The sequence below is a fragment of the Lasiodiplodia theobromae genome, assembly GCF_012971845.1.
Source record: "Lasiodiplodia theobromae strain AM2As chromosome Unknown scaffold_28, whole genome shotgun sequence".
Taxonomy (NCBI): domain Eukaryota; kingdom Fungi; phylum Ascomycota; class Dothideomycetes; order Botryosphaeriales; family Botryosphaeriaceae; genus Lasiodiplodia; species Lasiodiplodia theobromae.
This window is the reverse complement of record NW_023336486.1, coordinates 1-20,020: the sequence shown is the minus strand read 5'-3', so window position 1 is coordinate 20,020 and position 20,020 is coordinate 1. Positions and strand designations below refer to the sequence as shown.

General features: G+C 52.3%; 6 protein-coding genes across 6 annotated transcripts; 1 reads left to right on the top strand and 5 right to left on the bottom strand.

Moving 5' to 3' along the window:
* Nucleotides 1-3,756: 3,756 nt before the first annotated feature.
* On the bottom strand, nucleotides 3,757-4,101 carry LTHEOB_8634 (uncharacterized protein; the record flags this gene model as incomplete). Its single annotated transcript, XM_035518133.1, has 1 exon — nucleotides 3,757-4,101. The coding sequence occupies one exon, from the start codon at nucleotides 4,099-4,101 to the stop codon at nucleotides 3,757-3,759; it is 345 nt and encodes a 114-aa protein (XP_035369939.1).
* Nucleotides 4,102-6,014: 1,913 nt separating this feature from the next.
* Nucleotides 6,015-7,445, bottom strand: LTHEOB_8633 (MFS transporter; the record flags this gene model as incomplete). Its single annotated transcript, XM_035518132.1, has 1 exon — nucleotides 6,015-7,445. One exon carries the CDS (start codon nucleotides 7,443-7,445, stop codon nucleotides 6,015-6,017), a length of 1,431 nt encoding a protein of 476 aa, XP_035369938.1.
* A 730-nt stretch (nucleotides 7,446-8,175) lies between these two features.
* Nucleotides 8,176-9,168, bottom strand: LTHEOB_8632 (Vegetative incompatibility protein het-e-like protein; the record flags this gene model as incomplete). Its single annotated transcript, XM_035518131.1, has 1 exon — nucleotides 8,176-9,168. One exon carries the CDS (start codon nucleotides 9,166-9,168, stop codon nucleotides 8,176-8,178), a length of 993 nt encoding a protein of 330 aa, XP_035369937.1.
* A 3,339-nt stretch (nucleotides 9,169-12,507) lies between these two features.
* LTHEOB_8631 (NACHT and WD domain-containing protein, variant) lies at nucleotides 12,508-14,841 on the top strand (the record flags this gene model as incomplete). Its single annotated transcript, XM_035518130.1, has 1 exon — nucleotides 12,508-14,841. The coding sequence occupies one exon, from the start codon at nucleotides 12,508-12,510 to the stop codon at nucleotides 14,839-14,841; it is 2,334 nt and encodes a 777-aa protein (XP_035369936.1).
* Nucleotides 14,842-15,028: 187 nt separating this feature from the next.
* On the bottom strand, nucleotides 15,029-16,771 carry LTHEOB_8630 (Para-nitrobenzyl esterase; the record flags this gene model as incomplete). Its single annotated transcript, XM_035518129.1, has 3 exons — nucleotides 15,029-15,947; nucleotides 16,006-16,092; nucleotides 16,158-16,771. The coding sequence occupies 3 exons, from the start codon at nucleotides 16,769-16,771 to the stop codon at nucleotides 15,029-15,031; spliced, it is 1,620 nt and encodes a 539-aa protein (XP_035369935.1).
* Nucleotides 16,772-18,041: 1,270 nt separating this feature from the next.
* LTHEOB_8629 (Peroxisomal biogenesis factor 11) lies at nucleotides 18,042-18,993 on the bottom strand (the record flags this gene model as incomplete). Its single annotated transcript, XM_035518127.1, has 4 exons — nucleotides 18,042-18,204; nucleotides 18,268-18,458; nucleotides 18,536-18,819; nucleotides 18,927-18,993. 4 exons carry the CDS (start codon nucleotides 18,991-18,993, stop codon nucleotides 18,042-18,044), a joined length of 705 nt encoding a protein of 234 aa, XP_035369934.1.
* Nucleotides 18,994-20,020: the final 1,027 nt, after the last annotated feature.

The following is a 20,020-nucleotide window of genomic DNA, read 5'->3' as shown; positions in this document are numbered from 1 at the left end:
TGGAGGAAGAAACACAGATGCACAAGAAGCGAAAAGGATTCTTCTCGAGCTTGGGTGATTCAAATAGAAGCGGAGGTCTTTCTCGGCTGATGGCAGTTCCACGGCTACCAAGGCTTAAAGAAACCTTCAAGTACCGTTCTTTGTGAGCAACGGCATTTGATTTAATTCAGTGACAAGCCATTATTATTATTCACTTTTGATCCATACGACATTTTTCATGTAGCTTGTATCCGTTGTTTCCAGAATGCCATAAGAATCACACTGCCATTTGAGACTAGCCAGACGTACGGTCAACCCAAGTCGACACGTAATCAACAATCTATCGTTATAATGTTTTGTGCTTATTCTATCTTTCACGTACAACCGTAGGTCGGGATATCTTGTCCATTGGTGCCAACCGGGGCGGGGAAAGGCATCTTTTCTATCCCACCCGGCAGAACAAGGAGGCACGGTCTAAAATCAGTCGCAAAATCTTCTAGGAAGAGATTCTCGCATTGACGTATACATCTCTGCAGACAGAACAAGCTCAGAAGTCCCGATAGGGGATAGTAACGGTTGCCTGAGAGGGCGGCAAGGCGATTACTATAGGAAGAGCTCGCAGCTATCTGCCATATATAGTCTGCCATGAACCAACTTCATGGGCCTTTTTCGTCCTCGATACAAAGTACCATTTTCCCTTAAACCCGTCCCAGTAGACCGGGCATATCACTTGATTTCTGATGATGTAAGGAGTTGAAGAGGGCGACTGCGCGGTGGCGTTCTGGCAGCCGCATGGATGACCGTTGCAACACATGCTGTCTAAGAGAATAGACGTTATATTAGGTTTTAGAAAAAGGAAGGATTATCTTCTCTAACTTACGACTAGCATGCAAGCCGTCTTCGTTGGTAGTGTTTTTGTCAATGCGCTGGTGTGTGGTCGGATGCGGGGAGAGGTCAACACAGATCATGGCTTGAGAGGTGAATATATAATAGCATCAAGCGATAGCCTTGTTGACATCGGTAAGCAATACTCAGCTATCACCTGAGCATAGCTCACCCAGTGCAAGAAGCCATGTTGGGCAAAGATGATGTAAGAGGCTTTAGTCGTAGGTATGCTCTATTGGGTTAGGACAAGGATGACGCAAACGCCATGCATTGCTTTTTTACAATATTTATCACATATCCCGTTATGCCCCTCATATTGCGCGATATTAGACTACGCTAAACCAAGTCAGCGCGTTTATAAAAGAAGGCAGCAAATAGTAGCCCGCCAGTCCAGCATTTCTGATACACTGTGATTTACTTCATGTTGCTACGACTCGTTGCTAGCGCCCAGAGGCCGCAAGGATAGCGCTGACCCTGCGTGTCATTGCGTATGTTCCAAGAGCACTATCAACAGTGCAACTCATCTCCACACTGGCGCTTGTTGCGCTAAGCAGGCTGTGAGATGGGCTGATAGTGTTGCCCCGATACTATGTGGAAGAACTGGGCTTACTCTTGGCACCGTTTCCCCGCCTCATGCTGTTAGCGAATGGTCGACGGCTCGCAGTTACGTGACCGAACTCATCCCTCTAGCACGCTACAGAATCCTTTCATTTGGAAAGACCGGACTGAATTAGGATCCTGCGACAGGACACAGCAGACCCAGACCCAGCTGAAGCAGCCAAGTGGGGCGGCCGCTGTGACACACTCAATATAATTAGGGCCTTTTAACTTTGTCTGGATCCGTCAGACGGACCAGCTGGGCAAGTTGCCCCGATAATGTTGGGGAATGTTTAGCTTACCCTCAGAAATGTTTCTCCGCTCGCCCTGCCGGCTGGCTTCCGCGATAACGTGAGTGGATCTTGTTCTCGGAGCGCTGCTCGATTTGCTGCCCTGTAAAGACACAGATCGCTATTTGCAAGGAGTGCAGGTATGCCGTATGGCCGGACCAGGTGAAAGGCCACTTAAAAGGAAAATGCCACCGGACGAGCCGCAAGCAGGCGGAACTCATCAGCAGCAAGATCGGAGATTGGCATGGCTTAAACATGTTTCCCAGCGAGCTGGAGGTGTTGGCCCAGATCCAGCAGCCCGTTACAGAGCTGTCGCTATTCGAAGATGGACTGCTGTGCCAGAAGGACCCCGATAACTATAGGTACGTCTGCAGAGGCCAAAGTGCACTGGCATACGAACCAACAGTGGCCTATATGTGGCAGTAAGAAATGCGGAAGGTTGGGAAAGAGCATGGAAGCCGGTGGTAATGTTTTGTGTCAGGACGCAACTTAAGCATGACTGGCGGAGCCCGGAGCACGGGCGGTTTAAAGCTTTTATCAGGCTGGTAGAGAAGGCGGAGCTAGCTGCAAACCAGGAAGACCAAGAGGAAGAAGATGAACAGGATAGGAAGGAAGAGGAGCAGGAGTCGCAGCCGAAGCTAACTGAAATTCAAACCGCATGCTTGGACTTTTGCATCAAGCTGCTCAACCAAAGAATTACCCAGCGTGAGTATGATATAAGTGCGCTCCAGGGTGTTACCAACGACGGCTGAAGGGAGCCGGGTCTGTACACTGCCATTCTGTCAGCAATTATGGTTATCCAAAAAGCACTGCAGATGGCAGCTCCAGAGGGGGATGGTATCTTCAGCAGAGGTAGCAAGGGCAACAGGGACAGCAAAAATGGCAGCAGTAGGAGCAAAAGTACTTAGTATTCGCGTGTATTTAAAGCATGCGGTTTAAATAGGTAATTATGCCTGTACTTAGTTTTCCTCGCTCTGAGTGAACCAATCGACCCACTAGTGGGCAACCAGGCAACTGTCAGTTGACTGGAGGTAATAATAATTATCTGCAGCTCCACCTTCCACGTACGACCATAGGTCGCAGAATGCAGGGCTTCCCGTCCGCTCAGCCGTACTTAAGCTGCGAACCGGCCGATTAGTACTCAAGTGGGTGACCATTGGGGAATCCCGGCTGTTGTACGTTTTTTTCCTTAAATTTTTTTTCTCCGTCAGAGTGGAGCCTTTTCGGCTATTTTGCGGATCATACTATCTATTAGTTCCCTTTTTCAATTAGTGATGGTTGTTCTTCCCCTGTCATTCTCATGCGCACCTGGTTCTTCCGAATTCTTTAGAAATGCCGCCAGAACCGCATCGCCTCTCAAAACTGTCAAACACCAGAATAAATTCAATCAAGTTTAATAGTCCCAAGACATATTGATTTTATTCACTATGAAAGAAATTCAAATTCCAGCGCTCTCCTCAGGCACCATCAGCCAGTCATGGCATCGCAGTGCGGCTCTTTACCAAAGGCCTCAAGCAAGTCTGCAAATAGCACAATGGCAGGCTTATTTGGTCTGTGAGTCCGGCTGAGTGATGGCAGATTGTGAATTGTCAGCCAATCGTCCATACCTTGGCAATCCTGTTCCTCTATCCCTGGTCAACCGATCACACGGATCTATGGCCTTCCCTTCTATGATCTTCCCTAATATCATCGCGAGATCCATACTCTCCTCTAACATTATCGCGATATCTATAAGGGTGGTTAGATCTCCGTTTTCGCTCCCTCCGTCGGGGCCCAAACGCTCCAGAAATCCCTGCCGGTCTTTCCACGTCCTGGTTATCTCCATTTCCTTGGTTCTCGTTCACCTGGTCAGATTTATTATCTTGCTGTCTATTCATGTGGTTGACGTATGTAGCGACGTGATGCGAATTCTCGATGTTGATGTTGATTGGCGAAGTGCTTCTCGAGTCGTTGCGACTTCTTCCCTCCTGCTAACTCCTTTGTTTCTTATTAGGAGACGCGAACACTAGAATGAGTTCTGAAACATTACCCGAAGAGCCATTTGCATATTGTTCTGGGTTGTCGGGCCTGGAGTTTCGTTGTTGATCTTGTTGCTGGTACCCGTGTGTGTGAAGCAAGTGTTGCTGATATTGTTGTTGTCGCGGGTCTGGTAATGGTTGCTGGCTTGGTTATTCTTGCTGGTACCCGGGTGTGGAAGGCAGGCGATATTGAGATACGGAAAGTGGGTATCGCTGGAATGGTCCAGAGTCGAGAGGTGGGTATTGCTTGCCGTCTGGTTGTCCAGGGCTGAGAGGGTCGTATTCCTCATCGGCTGCGTCTCTCTGATCAAGGCTTTGGGGAGCCTCATCATCTGTTTGTGTCGGAACGGGAGTTTGGAAATAGATATATGTATTCTGACTGAAAAAAGCATTGACTGGATCTTCTCAAGTATGAGCGTACAACCAGGCTGGAAGGCGTTGCAATGTGTGGGTAGCACTGACAAATGAACCAGACCATGCGTATTTTGATGACCGGCATGTTCATTGCTCATGTTTTGAGGCGCTGTTGAGAACAGGACAGCGCAAGGTAAGAAAGTTGTCGAAGCAATGAGCTGAAAGCCGGGACAAGCTAAAATAAAGTCAGATAGCCGCTGACAGCCTGATTTGCCGATAGCACACACAGTTCCAAACATATTTTTTCAATGCAAGGTGCAGATTCTCGTTTGCTGCGCTCAATATGTGGCTGCTTACATGCGGGGTAGTGGTCTGGAAAGACATTGTACAGTCCCCTCTCGCGGCCGATGGCTAGCGCGAAGAATAGCAGGGCTCTAGAACATAGCGTAACTATGCCCCAGCTCTGCCTTGGAAAAATTAACATATGTGAGTAGTTGAAGCTATCGTCCGGACGTGTATGTAGACTTTTTAATTCGACATTCCCGTCCGGACGATAGCTTCAGCTACCCATGACATGAGCAAAAATCAAATTCACGCTAGCCATCGGCCGGGAGAGGGGACTGTAGCACGAGGCTGAGAGAAAAAGAAAAACAGATCAACCAATCGCATCATATGAATGTGCATACACTTTCTCCTGTCATGCTGTGCCGGTATTCCCAATCTCAACCGGCCGAGGCTCAGCGGATAGCTCATGCACCCCGCCCTCGCCAGCTTCTACCGGCGGCACTTCCATCTCCTGGATGCCGTGCCCTTCTGCTTCAAGACAGTGCTCAGAGGCATCTACCTTATTTACCCCCAGCTCGTATCTTCCACCGGTTGGCTTGTACGGCTCATCCCCAATCTTTCCTCTGCGCTGCCGCTTCCTCCAAAAAAGCACACCTCCAAGAATGCATAGAACCGCCACAACAGCTATCACCACTCCAGCAATTGTTCCTGGAGATAATTTCACATTGTCCAGATCCGCTTCTGCCGTGAAAGATGATGCTGTTTCCGTTGATGAAGCGCTCGCTGAAGTTTTCTGGATGTCTGTCGCATCGTTGGGGTTCGACATGGTTGTGTTTTCGGCCAGGGTCGTCGTCGCAGCCACTTGCTGATTCATGATAATTGTGGTGTTCGCATACTGCGAGGCTGTCCTCGTGCAAGTCGAGCGCGTAGCATTCGCCACGCTCATCCACAGTCCGCAAGAGTCTTGCTCCTCGCAGCAAAGGTCGTCTCCACAGCAAAAAGAGCCATCGGAACAACAAGTACCACCGCAACAGAAAGAACCGGCAGCACAACACGTCTCCTCGCAGCATGTTTCACCCTGCGAACAGCAATTCGAGCCGCAGCATGCCTCAAGAGACCAGCAGCAACCTTGTGCGCAAGCCACTCCAGCTCCGCAGCCAGCCATAGTTAAATCTGGTGATTTCAAAGATGAAGAACTTATTTGATGTTTTTTTTTAAATAAAAAAGAATCTGGCGGAAAAGCGAGGCTTGATTTCAGCACTGCTCGGCTATATATATCTAGATTATACCCGGTGCACCGCCCCGCGCATGTAACGTATGACAGGCGCCTTGCTCTGTGAATTACCCACAGCCAATCGGCTCCTAATGAAAAACAAAGTCAGCAACGCCTAAGTATATTAAACCTACCGAATTGACCGTATACGCGCCGTAATCCCGGTCACCATGGTGCCGTAATTCATTTACGCGCTTGAGAAACAACGGAGAGGATGAGACGGGTCATCCAGCTTATTCCAAACTTAATCTCTACGACGGCTTTGCTCATCGGAATCATGCATGGCTAAGTTGGGTGGGACCAAGCCAGAGAACATGGAGAAACCTGAGACCATTATGCTGTCTGATCACGACCACGAGAGATTCTTCGAGTCCTCCAGGCCATTCCTTTCTTCCGAAGCAGAAATACAGCAGCAGCGCCACAGACGCCACTCCAGATGCCCAAGAAAGTAAAGTACCATCCCAAGCCCACAGCCTCAAGCAAAGGCTGCAATATGGCAACACCAGTAGCCGCCATGGCGCAACGAAGCATGCTCGCCGTCGCCGCAGCGGTGCTGGGGCTCTCGGAAAACAAGTCAACCAGAAGCGTGTTGTAAATGGTATAAAAGCACGTCCCCCAAAAGCCCTGCACGAACTGGAGAATGAGCGGCACAGAAACGTGGACGTGGCTGCTGACTGCCCATCCGTAGCCCACGAGCGTGGCGGTGGAGATGAGGAGAAGCCAGAAACTTCCGCGGGATCTGGCCTTCTCAATTGGGAAATCATCTATGTTATTTCTCGATGCCGGATCCGGCGTCCAGCCCACCTTTTGCGCCGTCACCTTGAAGTTGAGATCCATGAGCCTGCCGTTACAGTAGCTGCCGATGATGATTCCTGCACCGCGGGGCAGGTATGCCAGTCCGGTCTGGAGCTCGTTGAAGGAGTAGATGTCCTTGAATATGGCAGGCACGGCGGCGACGAGAGTGTAGTCAACAGTGTAGAACGAGCCGTGCATCCAAAGGGCCAGAAAGGTATCCAGGTGGAAGATAATGCGAAGACACGTCAGAGGATTGGTAACGCGGCAACATTCAAGGAGTGACTTCTTGCGAGGAGGGGGCGGAAGACTGCTAGACTCAGTATTTCCACCGTTACTACTACCTTTTCTCATGCATTTCAGCAGCCGCCTCCACCAGCACTTCTCCCAGAACTCTTGCGATGGTAGTCCCTGATTTGCAGCGACAGCATTCAGCGTCTCTGGGAGCAGCAAGCCGATGCAGAACCAAAGCGCCGCCCCAACAACAACGAGCGTCCAAAACACCCATGCAAACCCGCCGCTCCGGTAGGCCACCCACCCGCCGACCACCGGCCCTATGCAAGCACCGAGGTTGAGTGCCATGCTGACCGGCCCCATGATTCTCCCGCGCTCGCCGGGCACGCACACATCCGCGACGACGCCGTAGCTGATGGCATAGGCAGCGCTGGCGCCAAGGCTCTGGAATGCCCGGAGGATGAGTAGGGCGGCATAGCTGTTTTGATTCAGTGCCAGGCCGAGATTGCTGAGGGTGTAGAGGGCCAGCGTGAAGAGGTAGACGGGACGGCGGCCAAGGGTGTCGGAGAGCGGGCCGAAGAAGGCGGGCGAGAGCGCCTGGAAGACGACATACAGCGTTATCGTGAGGTTGATTGCTTGAGCTGAGGTGTGAAAGTGCGCGCGAAGGAGCGGTAGGAGCGGGAAGTAGATGGTAGCGGTTAGTGGGGAAGTGATTGTTGCGAAGCCGACAAGAAGCATAAGCTGGAGCCTCCGACTGCAGCTGAGCGACTCGTACAGTGATGGTTGATCGGCTGGTCTGTTGGCTGGTGGTGATGTTGTTTCCGTGCATGTGATGGAGGCTTTGGCGGGAGGAATTGGCGACACATTGTTGTCCGTTTTTCCTGGTGTCTTTTCCATGGCAGAGGGACGTTTCACGCGTACCTGGGTAAGGACAGACTTCACTCGATCATGAACGGTTGTTGCGATGTGGAGTACCCGTACCTTCCCCGCTTGAAGTATAGAACCCCACTTTTGATATATGAGGTGCATGCACAGCGGTGTGTAATCAGATTAGCTGTATAATTGACATCACGCTGACGTAAAACCAGAACATCTTCCGCAAATCAAATATGACATGTGCATTAGGCAGAACAAAAGGGGGATCCCATCTGCAGTTTGGTTCCTTGATCCACGTTTCACAGCCAATAGACAAACACATACTGCTACTTCCAGGTGCAAATTTGACTGAAAAAACTTCTAAAGAAGAAACTCAGGTCTTGATCCAATGAATTTCCGCACTCTGCTCAATTCAACGAACAAAAGTGAGTCTCAGGTTGCGGTATGGTCCCGTTCCGCTGACAAGGAGACTTTGTCATCCGCTGAGAGCCTTGGAGGACCTTCTCCATCAGGAAACGGCGCATATTTGTCGATGAGATAGTACATATCCTCGTACGCACTGGTCACAAGTTAGTAAGTGAGATGGCAATTTTTACATGTATACCTTCCTCTGGCGCACAGCTTTGCCCTGGCTCATGTGGTTGACAGAGTAGATGACGTTGTAGTAGACGCAATACATGCGATTTCTGTCATCCCATTCTTCCTTTGGCTCACTTGGGCCAAAATGTCGCAGGTACGTTCTGGTATATACCTTGTTGTGAATCTTGTTGTAAGGGCACCTCCAGTCACCGATTTCCATTTCGTTGTGAGCATAGAATGATGCAGCATCGAAGATGTAGATGTCGCCGGTCTCGTACGATGTTCCTGTGTTACCTTCCCAGAGATCAGCGTGAATCAAGCATGGCTTGATGCTTCTTCCATCAGACTCGACGGCGCCAATCAGCCTTGGGATGACGTGGCTCGTAATCCTGCGTCCTACTTGGTCCAGCTCCGCCCAATGCCCGTTGGTTTTCACGTCAAGCTGCATGACGTGGGTCAGCATCTTGGTAAAGCATGCGGTCCAGCTGGCATCCCAGCCCACTTCCTGGGACGAGCGGCCCTGGCAAGTGTTGATGTGAAAACCGAACATGCCGGTAGGGGAGACACTGTCACGGTGCAAGCGCGCGAGCTTTTTGCAAAGCTGGTTCGGTTCTGGGACTCGATCGCTCATGTCGATGAACTGAGAAAGAAAGAAATATGTCCGTGGTTCCTTGCTGCGAAACTCACCCCACGAGTGAGGTTTTGGGACGAATTCCGGTGCAGCAGCGTAGAGTGCCGACATAGCGTGGAATTCGCCTTCCATGAGAGCACGACCAGAGTCTTCGCTGGCGCATTTCAGAAAATAACGCTCTGTGGAGCCTTCAGGCAACTCGACTTGCAGGCAGGCTGTAATAGTCCAGGCCGACGTCCCGAACGGCACGGCCGAGATGATCTTTGTTCCAGCAGGAAATTTAGAGAGAACCTCCACATCGACAGGAAATCCACCCGGCGAGGTAAGCGTGTTGGGAGGGGCTCGATTGAGCAGTTCGTGTACTGCTACACTCATGGTCGGGCAAGGCTGGACAGCTGTCGCGAGGCAAGCAAGATCTTGATGGCATCCTACGAATTAGTACTTTTGGTCGTACTATCGATAATATTCTCATACTCACAGTGATGAAGTAGGGTTGGGGAAGAGCGAATACTGTTCGTGGCGTAGGAAATTCTAGACAGCCTTATGCTGGCGAGGAAGCATTATCTCCCAGAGTATGGGGGGTTACACAACAGCAGCTGAGCTATTCGTAGAATCGTTTTTTTCCAAGCGCTCAGCTAGAGTGGGGTTACCCGAGACGAACCCTGCATCCCTCCCGAGATTAGTACACCCCGCTGATGGGCGTTGCGGTACTTGTCCGTAATTGGCCTGCCTCATATCACTTGCGCCTCGAATCACATTTTTTGACGCCTTCACTGTCTCAGCCGCCGCCGCTCTTGGTTGCGACGCCACGAGTTCTGGGGTCCTCGGAGACCCTGCTCCGCATACGTCCCGGCCACTCCCCCAGCCTTGCACAGCTGCCTGGTCCCACGTCTCGCAACCCCCTACTTCGCTTTAGCCTTGTGCTTGTTTCCGCGACTCATCAACTGTAGTGCACGTTTGCAGCAGTCAACGCTCCCAAATCAGATCATTCATTTACAGCCACTTAGTGCTCCTAATTTGTCATTCATTTAGGGAAGCAAAAACACACGTACTGTTGAAATCAACTGGACGCGCCATACTCCAACAGTCGTGATGGTGCGTCACCTTTCGTGCAGCATGTTGGATGGTTGCTGACAACGACTTAAGTTCAAAAGGTTCCGACGCGCAAAGTCCGATCGAGACAGCCCACAAGAGAACCCTCACGCAGGGCCAGCCTCCTCACAGCGGCATGGATCCACAGACTCATCGTTTTCCGAATTCAACCAAAAGCTCCTCGCGAGGCTTCAAGTTGGAAGGTCGAAAAGCGAGGGCTTTTCATCCGACAATGTTTCGCTTCCCAGCCGGGAAGCACTGAGCACAGACTCTTCGGCGATTTCAAGTGATCTAGGCCTCCACATGATCCATCAACCGGGACCCTCGGCACCTCTCGATATAATATTTGTCCACGGGCTTGGAGGTCACAGTAGGAAGACGTGGTGCAATAACCATGATGAGGGCCTCTTCTGGCCAAGACTATGGCTACCTCTTGAGTCAGATGTCGGAAAGGCACGCATATTCACCTTCGGATACAACTCGTCATTCCGGATCAACGCTGGGAGGAGTATTTCGAGCATTGCCGACTTTGCCAAGGAGTTATTGTTCGAGATGCGCTTCGCCAAGTGCAGCTCTGGAGAAGACCTCCACATCGGAAGAGTGCCCATTATTTTCGTTGTGCATTCCATGGGCGGTCTGGTGGTGAAGAAAGCCTGCCTTTTGGGCGAGAAGGACGAGCAATACCGACATATTGTGGGCTCCGTATCGGCAATCGTATTTCTTGCAACCCCACACCGAGGCTCAAATCTAGCCGAGACGTTGAACCGAGTGTTGGCAGTCTCCCTTCAATCGCGGAAGAATTTCATTGATGATTTGAAAAAGAGCTCTCGAACTGTCGAGGATTTGAATGAAGATTTCCGACACCTCTCTCCCCGTATGTCGTTGTGGTCTTTCTACGAAACATTGGCCACCGGTGTTGGACCCAAGAAACTCATGATTGTCGACAAGGATTCATCTGTCCTTGGCTACCCTATGGAGGTTTCGAGGCCACTCAACGCGGACCACCATGGGGTATGCAAATACTCCAGCTCTGAGGATGCAAATTACTTAAGTGTCCGAAACGCTCTGAAGACTCTAACTACCCGTTTCATCTGCAAGGGGGCAGAGGTCATGAACAACCAAGCACATGAAGAAGAGCAATTCTTCCGAAAGCTATTTCATATCCGCAACATCCCGCAGGATGACTTTGACGCCTTCCATCGTCTGTGGATGCAGGGGACCTGCGATTGGTTCCTGTCAGAGCCTCAAATCTCGTCTTGGCTAGAACCTACAGCTGGGTCCCAGATTGTGTGGTACAATGCACCCCCAGCCAGTGGGAAATCCGTTTTAGCATCCCACCTAATCAACCACCTCCTACAAACAAACGCAACTTGCCAATACCACTTCTTCAGGTTTGATAACCAAGAGAAACGTTCACTCAGTGCCTTCGTCCGATCGATGGCTTATCAGGTTGCCAAAGACATTCCGGAGTTCAGGCGACTTCTTTTCGAAATGTCTGCGGAAGATTCCAGGCTTGAGTCAGCGGACCCTAGTTTCGTCTGGCAGAAGATATTTCAGAATCTCTTATTTCACTTGGAAATCTCACAACCGTTGTACTGGGTAATTGATGCGATGGATGAGTGCGAATCACCAAAGAAGCTCGGGGACTTGCTTCAGAGCATATCGACCTCCCGAGTAGACATAAGGGTCTTGGTCTTGAGCCGTGAGTCCCATCAGTTACGTGTCGCCTTTCAGCGGTTTCCTCAAGACATGGGTGTCCACCTGATGGAGCTTCCTGATCAAAGCCAGCACTCTCGGGACATCCAAATGCTTGTTGACAGTGAAGTCAAGCATATGCGAGGAGGTCGTGAGCTGAAAGAAAAGGTCATCAAAAGAATCATGGAAAGAGCACATGGGAACTTTCTCTGGGCCCGACTTATCCTGGAGGATATCCTAAATTGCCACACACATGAGAGCATCCAACAGTCATTGGATCAAATTCCAACCGACATGGACAGACTATATCAACGTATGGAGCTTGCCATTACCAGAAGTCCACGTCAATCCGACGTACGCCTAGCAAAGGCACTGTTGCAATGGACCATCTGTTCGCGGAAATCTTTGAGCCTCACCGAATTGGCCCAGGCGCTGGCGGAAGACTTTCCTGGTATCCTTGATCTCAAGCTTACTATTCAAGATGTCTGTGGGCAATTCGTTCGCGTTGAGCCAAACGGCAGAATTGCGATGTTGCATCAGACGGCTCGCGACTACTTAATGCAACCAAGAGAGAGCGAGCTGGTCATCAATCTACGGCAATCTCATCACCATCTTTTCATCAAAACCCTCTCAGCACTTCTGAGCCCTGAACTACGTTTCAAGATACCACACACGGTCCAAGTTCTTCAGAGCATGGAACCATTCATCATGTATGCCGCTACTTCATGGTCATTTCACTTACGACATAGTGACTCCGAATCGGACACTATTCTCGATATCCTTGTGAAATTCTTCAAGCACGCTTCAGTACTGACTTGGATTCATATACTGGCATTGTCCGGTCAACTGGAGGTTCTCGTGAAGGCGTCGAAAACACTGGGCAGTTTTGTTGCCAAAATTCGCAAAAGCAACAAGAATCGGAACCCAATGCTTCACAGACTTTCCGACCTTGACTTACTGGACCAATGGGCCGTGGATTTGGTGAAGGTCGTAGGAAAGTTCAGCAAGCACTTGCTTACTGACCCTTCGGCTATCTACAAATTGGTTCCCCCATTCTGCCCCGAGAAATCCGTTCTCCACCGGCAATTTTATGAGTCAGAATCGTCAAGTATCTCCATCTCGGGCAGATCCAGTACAGACTGGGGTGATAACCTGGCGAAGATTTACCTTCCAAATGGGGATCAAGCCTGGAATATTGCAACCGCAGGAAGACATATCGCCATTCTCGGATCTGTTGGTGTCATTTTCATCTGGAACTCACAGAACTTCTCAGAAGTTGCCATCTTGCGTCATTCAGAGCATGTTACAGCCATGTGTTTCAACAGTAACGGGACGAAATTGGCCACTTTCGGTCTCAAAAGTACGAAGCTTTGGTCGATTCCTTCAGGCGAGTTGTTGGCCACAACGCCTAATCCTACCGGGAGCAAGGCAATGTCAATCACGTTTGCTGAGAACGACTCAGTGCTGGTGGCAGGCTCGGATGACAAAATAGTACGACGACTTCGGCTAAGCGACATGGAGGCAGGTTGGGTCATCGTCGAGGCGATCCTGGACAAAGATGGCGCAAATATCGAAGGGGCCCTCATGAATACCCCAATATGCATGGCTCTGAATGCAGACTCGTCCCAAGTGGGTGTGTCATACCGCGGATTCCCATTATCGGTCTACAGCCTCAACGAAGCCCGAACCGTGCATAGGTGTAGGCGTGCGGCCAGCTTTCAGGGAAAATCCAGCCAAGCTTCGTCCAGCTGGTTTGCTGTCGACCGCTTTACCTGGAACCCCATCACTGGCCACGTCATTGGCATTTACAAAGACGGCTGTGTCTTCAAGTGGCACCCGCTTACCGATGAGAACCAGGAAGCTCAATCAGCCGCGGACGAGGTTTCAGCAAGTTCCAATGGCAAACTCTTCGTCACGAGCAGCAGTGATGGCACTGTGAAAGTGTGGAACTTTGCCTACTTTTCAGTCATTTATCAAATTCTCTCGGATGATTTGGTCACCGGATTGACCTTCAGCCCTGATTGTCGGCGCTTCTACGACATGCGCGGCAATTGCATCAATGCCTGGGAGTCCAATAGCCTGATCCGCTTTTCCGAGGGCGAAGATGTGGTCAGTGAAACATCCAGTGAAGCTCAATCCTCGACCTGCGTCTCCAAGGTGTCGGAGATGTGGCTGTCTCAATTTGATGCAATATCGGCATTGTCTGTGGCGCCAGACAATGACTTCTTCTTTTCTGGAAATGAAGATGGATCTGTTCGACTGCACAGTATCCGGGATGCCGATGCCGATTCCGTGGAAATCCTCAAGTTTTACAACTTCTTGAGCGTGTGCCATCTGGAGTGGAGCCAGGACGCTCGGTATATTGCCGCAGCGGATCTTAGCGGCCAAATCAATGTCATACAGCTTCGAGATCCGCTGAGCGGCACGTTTCCCACCTCGAAGGTCACAACAAAGCCCCTGCCAAGCCCTGACGTCCAACTGAGCGAGCAGAGTATTCATCAAATCCTCTTTAGCTACGACTCAACCTATTTATTGGTCACCACTGGTGGCACTAGTCAAGTCTGTACAGTGGAGGATGGCAAGATAGCCTCATCTCGTGCTCTGCAAGACAGTCATTCCAGGAAATGGATCAACCACCCAACTGATGATCAAATCTTCCTTGGCGTTGGACCAACCAATGTTAGAGTATTCCGATGGCGCGACTTCGACGAGTTGCCGACTCTCGTTTTCCACGAGTGCCACGCATCACCACAAGATCAGCGCACGACCCACCATAAAGACACAGAATCCCCAACGCATGAGTATGATACGTCATCGGTTGTCAAAGTGGCCATGACACAGGATAGAATGCACATTCTCATCCATCTGCGAGACGGCTCCATCCATGGCAAAATCACGATACGCCTGCTTCTTATCCCTACATCCGCCTTCAACGCTCCCGAACATCGAGACTCACCAGCCACCCTCAGTGCCATCCGAATACCAAATATCGTGTCGCAAAGACTCAAGGTACCCTTGGGAGTGCTGCCCGGCTCGAGGCTAGTTTTTCTGGATCAAGACCTGTGGGTGTGTACTTTCAGGCTTGGCCTTTCCCACGAGGAAGAATCTTATGGCTTCCGGCGCCATTACTTTATCCCTCCAGACTGGGTGAGCAGCACTAGTATTGGAATGTGCTGTATGACAAATGACGGGACATTCCTGTGCCCAAGAGATGACATGGTCGTAGTTGTGCGGAGTAGCTTAGACATTGACGGTTTCTGAAGCCTCGTGAGGCCACGAATTAAGCACGGAATGCCGATATTCATCAGCTTTTCCTCAAATGCTTCTAAACAGAGAAAGTCGGGAAATCAATTGTTTTTTTTTTTTTACACAAAACGTGTCTGTACATTCAAATGACATAGGCGCCATCCGTCACAGTGCCGCCCATCCTTCCTACAACGCAACCCCTTTACAAAAGGCCCCTCCTCTGGCACTCTTCCTCGAAGCTGACTACATCACCGGTCTGGGCAACGACATCGCCGACGGCGAACTGCCTGACATCACCACCGAGGCCCTTGTACTCGGGCCAGTCGAGATCCCTCAAGCCCTTCTTCGGGTTCTTTGCGAAGGTGACCCAAGCATCCTGCATGGCGTGGCTGACCTCGTCCTCGAAAGCGGTGCTCTCGCCGCGGAAATCGCTGGCGGTGCCGAACAGCTGGGGCAGCTCGGACGAGTGGTAGGCGCCGTCGAACCACATGGGGCTCACGTTGGAGAAGTTGCCGGAGTAGAAGTAGCGGTGGGTAGTCAAGCCAGCAGCACGGCGCTCGATCGACGTCTTGGTGGCCGGGCAATAGAAGAACTCGTAGCCGAGGGTAGCGACGGTGGCGGCGTCGGGTCCGGTCGTGGCGTTGTAGGAGGCCAGGAAGGCGCCCTCGTTCTTGTTGAAGCCGATGACGGCGGGCAGGTCGCTGACCAGGTCCTTGTCCTTGATGCGCTCCGTGTAGTTGCCAAAGACCCAGACGTTGTCGACGCGCGGCGCGAAGGTGATGCTCGGGCTGGCGCCCGAGTCCTCGTACTCGGCCACGAACTTCTCAATCTTCCAGTCGGGCACCTGCCGCATGCATGCCAGCTCGGCCGCGCTGCTGCTCTGGTTGCCGCAGCCAAGGTTCTGCGCCACGAAGGTGAAGTTGGTGTGCGCCAGGTCCCAGCTGGTCAGCTGATCCAGGTGAGCGGTGCCGGAGTCCATGATCAGGCCCTTAACGATCGGGTCTTCGGCGTGTGCGAAGTTGTAGTAGTCAACCGCCACAGCGCCGGCCGACTGGCCCCAGATGACCATCTGCTCCGGGTCACCACCGAAGGCGGCGATGTTGTCACGGATCCACTCGACGCTGTTTTCCGTTCAGTCAGTGCCTCTCAGGGGAATGGTAGGCGGAGGTTGAGACTTACGCAAATCGCTGATCCATCAGACCCAAGTTCTGAACATTGTCGTCCAGCGCCGCCGCGTTCGGGAAACCGAAGATGTTGAGGCGGTAGCTACATCCCCATTAGCACTCATTTTCTCTCCACGCAAGAAAGAAAGAGGGCAGAAATCAACTCACTTGAACACAACAACCAAATGCTCCCCACTCCTCTCCACCCACTTATCCGGAATCTGATACGGCACATCCGTGCCCCCCGTCGCAAACCCACCCCCATAAAACCACACCAACACCGGCAGACCCCCCTCAATCCTCTTCTCGCCCTCGCTCAGCGTCGCGTTGCCCCGCACATTCGCCTCGGGCGCCCACACGCTGACGGTCAGACAGTCCTCGCTCATGCCGGCGTCGCCGATCATGAACTCGGGCGCGTCGGTGCGCAGGATGCCCGGGGTGACGCTGACGTACTGCCAGCAGCTCTTGGGCGTCTGCGACGCGTCGACGACCGTCTTGTCCACCAGCGACGCCCACGGCTCCGGCGGCGCGAACCGGCGGTCGCCCGTCGGCGGCGCCGCGTAAGGGATGCCCAGGTACTGCGCGACGGAAGGGGAGCGGGTGGTGTTGATCTTGCCGTGCAGCTCGAGGCCGTTGGAGAGGGTGACGACGGGGGGCGCGGCGGTGGAGTTGGTGCCAGTGGCGTTGACGGCGCGGCGGTCCATGTGGAGGAGGGGCGAGGCGTTCGCGCCGAGGGCCGCCATTGCGGCAAGGCCGCTTAGGGCGGTGCGGGTGGTGAACATTATTGTGGTGGCGTTTTTCTTTTTTTGACTTTTTCTTTTTGTTTTATTCGAACGATTGGACTGCCCTCTTAAACGGGAGGGTGGAGGAGTAAAGGCGGGAAGACGAGCGAGAGAAGCCCACCCTGGAGAACGAATGACCTTGTGGGAAGAGCTGGACAGGAATTCCACCCTGGTGGGAGCGCGCGGGGATTTATACCCATGTCCTCCGTAGATGTCTCCGACACGCGAGGGGAAGGCCCGTGGGGAGGATGATGTGGTGACAGGAAACAGAAACACGATCGAACCCACGGACCGCTCTGTCGTCGGTAGTTGTCGCAATTGGGCGGAGGGAGCAAGGTTGACATCCGACGGTTTAACCAAGAAAGCCCGGGAATGCCGGCCGTGTGTCGTCGGATATCGTGATGGCCCCCTTATTGTCAGGCCGAGCCCTGCTGCGTTTGGGCAAATGGGCCGACCATCCACGAGTCATCCTCGTTCGCTGAATCTTTGGGATCAGAGCTGCATTGAAATTCTTAATGCTTGGCAGGGCGTGGAAAGCGATTCTGTGTTTCAAGGTGCCTGAACGACTAGTCAAGCGCTTCGTATTCGCCCTATAGGGCTGTCCAAGACTTTGGTAGCGAGCAGTTGAGCCTCTTTAATATCGAGAAGGACTCTTGCCTACTGATGAACGCGGGTGCGTCGAGTCCCCACAACGGGCCCCCTTCCAGGATGTCATTCCTTGTTCCCCGCTTTTCTCGTTCCTGCATTGGCGAGCGGGCCGGGACCAGTGACGCTTTGGTCTCTTCACGCGCGGCTTGTCCCGATCGGAAGGTTTGGGATTTCACCGTTGTACCGAAGGCCGCTTCCTGCGACGAGGTAGGAGTGCTACTAGATTGCCAGGTTAGCTAGCCGTAAGGAGTAATCGGAAGAACAGAGCCAAGTAAATGCTTGACTGACATGATGCACGCGGCGGCACTTTAATCTATGCCGAGTAATAATAGAAACCGCAGGTGATTGTGAATAGATACAGGCATACATCAGGTCTTCTCTCTCCAGTCAGCAAGGTATAAGGTGTGCAACTTATCAACAAAGGAGCCAGCAAAGACAGCAAAAGAAGAGAAAAGAAAAACTACATCGAATCAGTGGTGTCGAGTAGTCAAAAGACTGTTAATACCCTCACAACTTCAGCCACCCAAACCCGTCATGTTCCTCACCGCAAGCAGCTTGCTCTTTCTTCCTAATCAGACATATCTTCAATTTCCTTTTCATCTTTTTCGTTGACCTGCATAATTTACGCCGTCTTCTTCCACACCGACCAGAGACCCAGTAGGGAGCTGACGGTTCCCGAAAGACCGACAATGCCGTCATCCAGGGTGACGTAACCAAGAGCCGACAGAGGAACAGCCAAATCGCACAGATCCGAGATGAGCTGAATCTTGGCAGCATTGCCCTCCCTACGTAAAAGAATTAGCCCAACCGAACAAGTGAAACGACAACTCGGGGGAAATTGAACATACTTCTGGATCTTCTTCTTCTCGACCACACTTTCCGCCTCCTTCTCATCGACAGCCCCGCTGCGCTTCCGCAGCTGCGCCAACTGGTACACGCCGGCCACGACGCTGAACAGCAGACCCGCCGTCCACGCGCGGTAAGCCTGCTCCTGGATCTTCTTGGTGTTGGGGCTCTTGCGGAAGCCCACGACATCCGGCTGCACAAAACACGCACAAATGATCAGCCCTCTCATCCACCCACACGTTCACACATCCCGGAAACCCTTCTACTCACCACCGTCAAGTTATCCATGGCCATGTACCCAGCATAGCCCAGCTGGCGACCGATGGTGCAGTACTTCAGCACGGCGTCGGAGCCCTTGGAGTCAGCGGCCACGGCGGCGGCCTTGAAGTGCTCGACGAACTTGCCCAGCCGCAGCAGCTTGCGCGCCATGCCGAAGTTCTTCTTGACCGCATCGTACTGCGCGACCTTGGCCTGCGCGTTGTTGGTGCGGTACAGGTACCACGCGTAGAAGCGCGCCCAGTACTGGAGCGTGCGGAGGAACTTGTCGCGGCCGACTGTTTTTTTGTGAATCCCGGATCAATTAGCTACGGATTGCTCGGTGTGTGGTGTGGTAGATGCGCTCGCGCGCATGTGATATGCTCGGAAGGAAGGGTTGCCGTACCAGTCGTCGCGATGAACTTCAGGTAGTGGGCCACGGTGGGGTGGTAGACAACGGCGTCGGCGACCATGATGGGCGAGTCGATATTCGAGGAGCGCGGGTGAGGAGGTGCGTGCGGAGGTGGAGATAAAGTCGAAAGAATGCGGCAGACGAGAGACGCGGCGATTCGAGGGACTCGAGGATTCTAGCTCGGCGGGGATGTACAGCTGAGGGAGTCGAAGGGAAAAAAAGTCGTAGGGAGCGCAGGGTTGGTGGATGACGGTTGCTTTGACTTGCGAGGACGACGCGACTTTGGGTGCAGCAGCACGCAAGCAAGCAGCTTGCCGGGGCTTGTGATTACGAGCAGCAGCCGTGATCGGGACCTCGGCAGACACACGGGCAACCGATTCCCGCAACACCCGGTCAAGAGGGTCCGCAAATCAGGCCGCTCTCAGCCCATCATCGACCTCTGCAGAAAGGCCTGGTAACTGCGGCTCTCCACACCCATGAGCTTAGCTACTGCTGTTGCTGCTGTGCCCACTTCGGACACGCAGCCGTGCCCATCGGACAAGCAGCCGGCCACTCGGATGCGCAGCCGTTCCTAGCTCAGTCTTCTCTTCTTCCTAGATAATGCACTCCCCGCTCATCGAAAGGCGGTGAGTGCTGCAGTTATTTATTCTGTGAGAGACGCGACGCTGTGTTGTCCGCAGCCATCATGATGAGCTCCCCACATGCAGGAATCCCACTTCCAGACCATTCGGATATTTTTTCCATTCTTGTTGCAACGCCCTTTCTATATCAGATCGAATTAAGGAAAGAAATGTCGGCCAATTCTCCAAGTCATCCGGTCGACGAAGAAAAATAAAAAACGAGCATTCACGCAGAAACTCTTTCCGCAGCGTGAAGAGAGCTCTCCCAATCCTTGTTGTTGGCGCGCCTGAAGCATTCCATCTACATCCAGATCTCCATTTTACCCCACCATCCGAAATCCCTACCATTTCTCCGCGTATGTGCCGGCAACAACCCTCCCCATTCCTCACTCACCCCCTCTCAACCAACCAATCCCCTCCAATTCGCTCTGACACAAAGTTTGATTTGTCGTCAACCCCCCCCCCCCC